This window comes from Amphiura filiformis, chromosome 8 (genome assembly GCF_039555335.1).
Source record: "Amphiura filiformis chromosome 8, Afil_fr2py, whole genome shotgun sequence".
NCBI lineage: Eukaryota > Metazoa > Echinodermata > Ophiuroidea > Amphilepidida > Amphiuridae > Amphiura > Amphiura filiformis.
The window spans coordinates 90,743-101,075 of NC_092635.1; the positions used below are offsets into that span (position 1 = coordinate 90,743).

The window sequence follows — 10,333 nt, forward strand, 5'->3', positions numbered from 1 at the left end:
ATATTCGCAATAACATGCGAATATTCGCAATAATTATTGCGAATATTCGCAATAATATTGCGAATATTCGCAATAACATTGCGAATATTCGCAATAACATTGCGAATATTCGCAATAATTATTGCGAATATTCGCAATAATATTTCTTTTTTTTTTTTTTTTTTTTTTTTTTGGCACTAATATGCTTCCGTATTCGGCCTTTTTTTTTCTTTTTTTTTTTAATGACCCAAAAAAATACAAAAAAAAATTTGCAATTTGAGAAAATACAAATAAAATATTTTTTCCCCAATTTGTTCAAACTCTGGGTCGGTCGGGCCCGTAGAACAGGGTTTTCTTTTTTCGTTGCCTAAAAACAAAAACAAAATTGCTCCTTTCAGACTCAAATCAAAATGGGTACCAATGTTAGACTCTGAAAACCAAACATGAAATTTGTCATCTAAGATTCACATGACCACAACCAAATCTTGCAACAAAAGAAAGAACTGCTCTATTACAATAAACTCTATAACATCCACGATATAGTCATCAAAACCCCCAAAAATGCATGATAAAGCTCAACATGTACATAACACACTCGTAGATATGTACAACTCCAAATATATCAAGGAAGATGGGCCTTTCTTGACCCATATATAACAAACTACACATGCCTTTTACCAGAAGTCCATCCAGATAACTTACTCTTCCATGCACATCCTATTATATAAGCCTACTAATTATTAGTCATAATGGACCTACATCCAAAATATCCACATGTTATGACTATTTCTTAAAACTTATAACCTCAAAACAATCTATATAATTATGTGAACGATGCTTCTGACATCATAAACAAACTAGAGGCTAACAAACCAGTCCCACTCTAATATCTCACTAGAAATAATAGTTGGCACAGCTATTATACTGAAACATTATTAATCTGAAGCAATAGGTATAGCATGCAAAGCCTTTCAAAACTCCAGGTTAGTAACATGTTTTAACAAACCACCAACTGAACAATTTAGAAATCTTTTAAGTCTCGTTCTTGAATACAACACCTTTTTTAAAAAGAAAAATGGCATGGTCATGCATAAGACCCACTCTCAGTGCAACTTTATCCAATCTTACATTATATTCTCAATTACTGGATATACTTAGACGACTGTGATCCTATACCAAAGAACAGAAGAACTTAGACAGACATTGACTATCTTTCCGTTCACAAACACTTGTTAGGGGACCTAAAATTATTTTCAGGGCCCCCTTTTGGCCATGAAAAATGTATGTCAACCCCATAGAAAATATAGTGTAAACTCATGTTCTGCGAGAAAATATTTTGGTGATTTTTTAATGAACCTCTACAGACGGATTAAAATATTTAGGACCCACTTTTTGCATCAGCTCCCACCCCCCTTACAACTATAGGCCCTACTATGAAAACTAAAACAAGTACTGAAAATGACCAAAAACAAATATTATAACCATAGTGGGACATGGCCCTAGTGGGATATGGATCAAGTGGGACATGGCCCTAGTGGGACATGGCCCAAGTGGGACATGGACCTAGTGGGACATGGCCCTAGTGGGACATGGCCCAAGTGGGACATGGCCCTAGTGGGACATGGCCTAAGTGGGACATGGCCCTAGTGGGACATGGACCTAGTGGGACATGGACCTAGTGGGACATGGCCTAAGTGGGACATGGCCCTAGTGGGACATGGACCTAGTGGGACATGGCCTAAGTGGGACATGGCCTAAGTGGGACATGGCCCTAGTGGGAATGACCTAAGTGGGACATGGCTAAGTGGGACATGGACTAAGTGGGACATGGCCCAAGTGGGACATGGACTAAGTGAGATTGGACTAACTGGGTCTGGACAAAGTGGGATTTGGACCAAATGGGATTGGACTAAGTGGGATTGGACCAAATGGGATTGGACCAAGTGGGAATAGCCCCCTCTCGCACCATAGTTGAACGCCTTATCGATTGAGCTAACTTGACTGCTTATATTATGTGTCCGTATGTGTAGTTCTCTCATAACACTCTATGTGTCCGTATGTGTAGTTCTCTCATAACACTCTATGTGTCCGTATGTGTAGTTCTCTCATAATACTCTATGTGTCCGTATGTGTAGTTCTCTCATAACACTCTATATAATGTGTCCGTATGTGTAGTTCTCTCATAACACTCTATGTGTCCGTATGTGTAGTTCTCTCATAACACTCTATGTGTCCGTATGTGTAGTTCTCTCATAACACTCTATGTGTCCGTATGTGTAGTTCTCTCATAACACTCTATATAATGTGTCCGTATGTGTAGTTCTCTCATAACACTCTATGTGTCCGTATGTGTAGTTCTCTCATAACACTCTATATAATGTCTCCGTATGTGTAGTTCTCTCATAACACTCTATGTGTCCGTATGTGTAGTTCTCTCATAACACTCTATGTGTCCGTATGTGTAGTTCTCTCATAACATTCTATATAATGTGTCCGTATGTGTAGTTCTCTCATAACACTCTATGTGTCCGTATGTGTAGTTCTCTCATAACACTCTATGTGTCCGTATGTGTAGTTCTCTCATAACATTCTATATAATGTGTCCGTATGTGTAGTTCTCTCATAACACTCTATGTGTCCGTATGTGTAGTTCTCTCATAACACTCTATATAATGTCTCCGTATGTGTAGTTCTCTCATAACACTCTATGTGTCCGTATGTGTAGTTCTCTCATAACACTCTATGTGTCCGTATGTGTAGTTCTCTCATAACACTCTATATAATGTGTCCGTATGTGTAGTTCTCTCGTTGTAGCCTTCAGTTCAACGTAATCAAATATGATTGGTTGATTATGTGATACTTTTATTTTAGCTACGAGTTATTTGGTTAATAAGCGTAGTATAGCTTTAACGTGTTCGTTTCATGTATCATACATGTAAATAAACCAAAGAACATCACCAGCAAAAAAGTGCCCGGAAAAAGTGCTTAGTTTGCATATTTGGGTGGGTTTTTTTTTCAAACTATCAACCCTTCAGGCTAACTCAATGTTGATATTTATGTAGTTAATTAGACCAATCGGAAATTGACTAGCCTTATTTCTTTTACACAACGCGTATACCGGGTATCAGTTTTGTGTGTCATACGCGCTAATTAAAGGCCTATACACTTATTTGCTCATCTGGAGGATCGTAAAAATTCAGATTTTGGCACCTTTGTTAGTGTCATAGATGTGCTAGCATAGTCTGTTAGTGGTTAAGCCCAACGCCATGTATTGAAGACAAACTAAGACAATCTCTAATTACTCTAGAGAAATTAGCTATGTAGGCCTATTTGAATGGAGCTTCAGCTTTGTCAATACTGTTGTTTCCCTCGTTTTGTGGTTTTTTTTTCAAATGTTTCATTTCAACAGTACCTATTGACATTTTGATGACGTATTCTTCCCTTTTAGGCAATGTGTACATAATTTTTATTCTTTTACACTTTCGCTTGGATTATTAAATAAACCTTTAAGTTTGATACGTAATCTTATCGGTCGTTGACAACGTCAATCATATCATGCAGTTCCACATTGCAAACTAAATAATTATGATACAGGAGTACAGCACAATAATATGCTGTCTCGTTATTTATATATCTCCTGTTTGACCCCTTCATGTATGTTTGTCTGTGTATAGTGGGTTTAATTCAGTTATAATTGGCAAGAAATTTATCTATCTTTGTTATATATTCTTTTTGACTTTGTTCAATGCAAGGTTTAAGACGTAACTATCTTTTATACAGCAAATGTACAATGTATTAAGGGGTCGAGCTGTATTGTCTCAAATATCTCCGAAATGGGAGAAAACTGCCATGTTTGCTGTGAAATTTTGCCTAGCAATATCTATCTCAGGTGCAAAATTTATGGTGCACATGAAAGATTGAAGTCTTTAGATTAATATTTTAGCAATCTTAATATTATTAGTTGATAGGAAATTCTTCAAATATGCCTGTACATATAACGACGCATAACAGCCCACGCAGTTTTTTATAAGTGAACTCTTTTCGAGCAGTCCGTGTTGGACGATGACCCTATCTTTTTGCTGAGGTATTTACAGGACCTTGAAATAAGAATTATGATAGATATTTGCGACTTCAGAATGCAACGAAGGCATGTTCGAAGCTCGTCAATACACAAAATACTACCTGATTTTACACTCACGTCGACCACTGTCTGGCGCATGTTATTTTGTTACTTTAAATTCAACAAAATTCCAATTTTTTAGGCAAAAAGACTTCTAGAGATACCATCCTGCATGTCCATGTTCGATTTATGGTAATACAATTAACCAATTTTTAAATATCAATTTGTTTAGATTCACGGAAGCCATATTTTGTGCATTTTCGACAGTAACGAGAGCTAACGAGTTAACGCCAATTTTGGTACAAATTTGTCAGTTTTGCCAAAGTTATTTATCCGGTTAACTAACGAATACCAAGGTTCATAGGCGAGCTAATAGCGCTATGTTATTTAATTACTTTTTACGATTTTTATCATGATTCCGTTTGAGAACAAATATAATTCCTTATGGGTCTCCAACTTTGTCTTCAAGCTTCTTCACACGACAAGCCATGTGTTGCCAGGCAAGTCAAAAGCAAATTGAGACAAATCGGCACTAAATATGGCCCGTAACTACATCAATATATCACCCAAATGTCCATGTTATTTAGGATACAATGTTAATGTAAATAAATTGTAATATACAATTTTAAAACAATGTTTAATATGTTCTAACGTGCGTATGCGCGATTCTTTCTCCCGTTTGAGTTTTAATGTATATACCTGTAATGTATTGACAATCAATTCATAAGAAGCCCAAAGTTAATACCAACACTGCAGCGCTGGAAACACGGTCAATTCTGTGAAAGGATTTGGGATGAAATCGTTCTGCTTGATTTATTAGGTCTATTAATGTGACAAAGGAACAGGTCTCTAGTTTGATTCCACAACCATTCAAACCGAGCTCGTGTTTTATTGTATCATCGTGTATTAAAATCAGGAAGGCTATGTCGTAAATGGACCGGAACAATATAACAATTATACTGTCACCTGTGTTGAAGGACGGTTCTAAGATACAGGGTGTTCCAGAATGATATATACCGTGTTTGAAAACATTAATCAACATTGTATTTAATTTGAGTACGGTACGTGAAATACAATGGCATAAATGTCACCTACTTATTGTGTTACTTTCATTGCAAAAACTTCATTCGTTTTGGCGTGATATTGATATTCTTAAAATTGGATGTTTTGCACGTGTAAAAATTGCATGTGTGTAACTTACAGCGCAAAGGCTTCATAAGCACAAGACATTGCTGCTTTATCACTATCGCATAGGCCTACTTTGCAATTATGTGTAGACATCATACAGTTGTCATAGGAGATACACCAAATTTGGCACAGATGCAGAGCTTAAAACACTGTATAATTCTTGATATTGGATTAAGTGACCTTTTCATGTGTTTTCAATATTACGAGGGCTCAGAGCAAGAACTAGCTATGTCCACAATTACATGTTACTGATTTCGGCAACAAATGGATAGTTAATTCTGCACTCCATAATAAATGCAAGTGACACCCTGTAGCTTAAGATGACAGCGAGCCAGGTTTCAAGATCGATTTCACGACCAGTCATACCTATTACCTGTTTTATTGTTACCTTATGGAGGCCAGACTTTTATTTGAATGATAATGGCTCTGTCACGCCGTATTGAATACCCTCTGTACGGAATGTTACATCACAATTCAGTATAATTATTCAAGGTTGGTACGCGTGTCTGTCATCGACTTGACAACAGGCACACCCGGTACAAACATTTTGTAAATCGTGGAAAGTCGTATTTATGCAAAATGATCAAAAAATGATACTTTTCGGTGTTATTCTGTTAGTTTCTGTTTGGCAAATCATAAATGCGTACGTGTTTTGGTCAAAATGGCAATAATCTTACTTTTACCCCTACCCACCTGATATAGCTATACACAACCCTTAACAGATATAAAGATATTTTACAAAGTTGACTATCTTAATAACCCAACAATTGTTTTTGAATTGCAATTTAATTTTTCCGCTTGCTACTAATTGCATTTTAATGTTTCCGCTTGCTACCAATTCTTGCAAATTTCTGAATTTTTAGTACCATATTGGTAGTAATTCTGCTGGTACCATATTGGTGGTAATTCTGCTATGTTGAATAGCAGAGGAAAACATACTAGCGCCTTTTAAAAATACAATGAATCAAAAACAAGCAATAAGAAGCTCACACAAAATTGTGATGGCAGATAGTAATAATTGACTTCATTCAATAAAATATATCGGCAATTCTTAACCAGTAAATTAAATTACACCGCAATCATTTTTTGTTTAGTTAGTAGCTGACGGAGCCAGGAAGTACTTCATCGTTCACTGCTCTTAGTCCCACACTAATTTGTATTCAATGTTCCACGTCTTATGTTTCCTTATAGCGATATGTCCTCAAGGCAGTTGGATAACACCAGTTGAATATAAGACATAACTAATTAACATGTTCATAATGATTATATATATGTGCCCACAAAATGAGACAAAAGTCGTCGAGACATTTCACAAATTTTCACTTAATGTTTGCTGGGTCATTTTAGGTATAGATCACTGGATGTACCATGAATCTAGTGTGCTAACAATGTGGATTTTACATCAACATTTGCATAAAGAATCGTCAAAAAATAATTACAGAATAGGCATATGTGCATTTTCGGGTTTCTAATGCAAACAGCTAAATCTTGTCATAAAAATCTGTTTGTTTTTCGACATGTATACATGTATTTGTTTTGTAAGTGTATGCCCCGTTTGCTGAACGGGCATATGTTGAATTAATTTGTTGAAATTTGAATATTATTCACATAAAACCTGTGAAATCATGTGTTTGCAATCATATGCATTTCGGGTTATATAAACGCCGCTTGAATTATAGATCTCAAACACTAGAAAGCTAGAACAAAGTCCATATTTCGAGCAACAATGAAAAAAATGAAATATCATTCTTATTTGATTCACTGCAAATGACAACATAAAAATATATTGCGATTGAAAACATGCAAATGGAGTGTTCCAATACAATATTGCATGCTAAATTTACCGTAGAACTAGTGATGTAATAATTACCTTAGCAATAGGTGTACATTAATTTGGAATGTATTGCCCTGCTCTATAATCAGGCCGCACTTATCACCTGTGTATTGAATACAATACCGCTCTTTTCAACGCCACTGGATTTACAGGTACTAGTGAAACATACAATGGACTCAGCATGATGTGAAATTTCCATAGCATTACGATCCCGATCTTTATCCCTGTTTTTACAGTGTAACGACTAGTATACTGGGTATCAGCTTTCATTTTGCTCACATTAAAAGCCTATACAGTAATTTGCTCATACGGAGGATCGCAAAAATCATCAAAATTCCGATGTTGGTACCTTCGTTAGTGTTTAAGTAGAGAAATTAGCTATATGTTTGTCAATACTGTTGTTTTCCTCGTTTTTGCCAAATGTTTTATTTCAACAGTACCTATTGACATTTTGATGACGTATTCTTCCCTTTTAGGCAATGTGTACATTATTAAATAAGACTTTAAGTTTGATACGTAATCTTATCGGTCGTTGACAACGTCAATCATATCATGCAGTTCCACATTGCAAACTAAATAATTATGATACAAGAGTACAGCACAATAATATGCTGTCTCGTTATCTCATGTTTAACCTTGCTGTCTCGTTATTTATATATCTCCTGTTTAACCCCTTCATATATGTTTGTCTGTGTAAAGTGGTTTTTATATCAGTTATAATTGGCAAAAATTTTATCTATCTTTGTTATATATTCTTGTCCAATTTAATTTTTCCGCTTGCTATCAATTCTTGCAAATTTCTTAATTTTTAGTACAATATTGGTGTTAATTCTGCTGGTACCATATTGGTGGTGATTCTGCTGTTTTGAATAGCAGAGAAAAACATACTAGCTCCTTTTAAAATACAATTAATCAAAAACAAGCACAAGAAGAAGCTCACACAAGATTGTGATGGCAAATGGTAATAATTGACTTCAATTCAATAAAATATATCGGCAATTCTTAACCAGTAAAGTCCCTTAAATTACACAGCAATCATTTTTTTGTTTAGTTAGTAGCTGACGGAGCCAGGAAGTACTTCATCGTTCATTGCTCTTAGTCTCTCATTTGAATCCAATGTTCCACATCTTATGTTTCCTTAAAGCGATATATCCTTAAGGCAGCTGGATAACACCAGTTGAATATAAGACATAACCAATTAACATATGTGCACACAACATGAGACAAAAGTCGTCAAGATATTTCACTTAATAGGTTCGCATTGTAATGTTTTAACAATGTGGATTTTACATCAACATTTGCATAGATAATGATAAACAGCAAAACTACAGAATAAGAGCATTTTTCAGGTTACTAATACAAACAGTTAAATCTTGTTATATAAAAATCTGATTCTTCGACATGTACATTTGTTCGTAAGTGTATGTCACGTATGCTGAACAAGCATATGTGGAATTAATTTGTTGAAATTGGCATATAGACATGACACATAAACCTGTGAAATCATGTGTTTGCAATCATATGCATTTTGGGTTATATAAACGCCGCTTGTATCATAGATCTCAAACACTAATAGAAAGCTATAACAAAGTCAATATTTTGAGCAACAATGAAAAAATGCAAAATCGTTCTTCTTTATATTCACTGCAAATGACAAAATGATATTTTGATATTGCGATCGAGAACGTGCAAATGGGGTGTTTCAATAAATTATAATAAAGAATTCTCCGTAGAGGTAGTTATGTAACAGAATTAATTACCTTAGCAATGGGTTTAATTAGAATGTATTGCCCTGGACTATAACCAGGCCGCACTCATCACCTGTGTTTGTGTACAATAATTGATTGGATACATTACCGCTCTTTTCCAATTTACTGGTCTTAAATGTGCGAGTGAAACATACAATGGACTCAGTATAATCTGAAATTTCTATAGAATTACGATCCCGCTCTTTATCCCTATTCTTTGACAGCGTAACGACTAGTGCAGGGCAATGCGCTCAAAAAATAGTGTAAACCCATTGCTATGGTAATTAATCCTGTTACATCACTACTTCTACGGCAAATAACATGTTATATTGCGCGAGGTAGTACCTAGTTTATGAAAGTTAAAAGGAATATTGGCCAATTTGTTGAGGAAACATAAATACGTATATTTTTAGAGCACGACATTATTTTGAGTCCAAACAAGTGGGATTTAATTTGAATATGTAAGAATAAGAAAATAATCTCTAATCTATAAACGGCCAGAACTAAATGCGAAGGGCATAATTATATAGGCATGAAACCGCATGATAGGTGGGTTTAACAAGTACTAAGGTTTGGTGTGAAGTGTAAGATTTGGCTTAAACATAGTATTGCAAAATATCATTTGTATATCTGTCAGTGTAAGTTAGGGTAAGGATAGGGCTAAGAAATAATTTATTGTGCATAATCACCGATTATTCTTCCCATTCGCTCATAGCAATCTGAGTGCAAAGTTTAGAAACCACACACCAGCGTATTGATATAATTAGTCTGTGTATATTTGTAAGCATGACACAAACTATTTTAAACATTGAAAGAGTGAATTATACTTACCCATACTCGGTGATTGTTGGCCGCTACTATGGTTAACCAATGTCTCCTTCCACATAAAGTTGATGAGACTCTCATTTACCAACGTCTGTGATACACTACTAAGAACGCGCAGATTGTGCAAAATTGGTGCGTTTTGCTCTCGGCTGATGACACCAACTTGCGGCGTTAGAATCACAAGATACGTTAGCAGACTACCGCTTACAAATGCAGTTACAAGAAATAACCAACCTCTTGGGTGACGGAAAGGAAAGGCCATTATAATCCATTTAATCTCAGTTTTATGTTTGTGAAATCATCTCGATCTGGACGTCTAAATATCTGACTGGAAATCTACTACGGTGCCACAATACATACACCATTATGATCATATGAGAAAAAACACGTGTGTGTATTGCTTGGTTGTTTGCGAGTGAGCTGTAAGGCCAGCTTTACAGTGTGTTACCAGCAGAAGATATAAATGATGCAAAGCGATGTGAGAGATACGTCGTACTTACATCAGGTTGGCTTTCGTGTCGCCCCATAATGCTTTGCAAACGTATTAGGTAACTATAACCAACTACATAGATTGTGGTTATTTTTAGAGTTCTGAATCAAATGGTGCCAAAGGAAACATCAGCAAGAACATCATCAATA

The 10,333-nt window shown here is 35.6% G+C and overlaps 1 protein-coding gene across 1 annotated transcript in view; it reads right to left on the reverse strand.

Moving 5' to 3' along the window:
- LOC140158189 (glycoprotein-N-acetylgalactosamine 3-beta-galactosyltransferase 1-like) overlaps positions 1–10,133 on the reverse strand; it is a 33,571-nt gene extending 23,438 nt beyond the window's left edge. Inside the window, exon 1 of the mRNA XM_072181320.1 lies at positions 9,701–10,133. Within this exon, the coding sequence (XP_072037421.1) occupies positions 9,701–9,956 (256 nt within the window). The 5' untranslated portion in view covers positions 9,957–10,133. The remainder of the gene's footprint in view (positions 1–9,700) is intronic.
- Between the last annotated feature and the right edge of the window lie 200 nt (positions 10,134–10,333).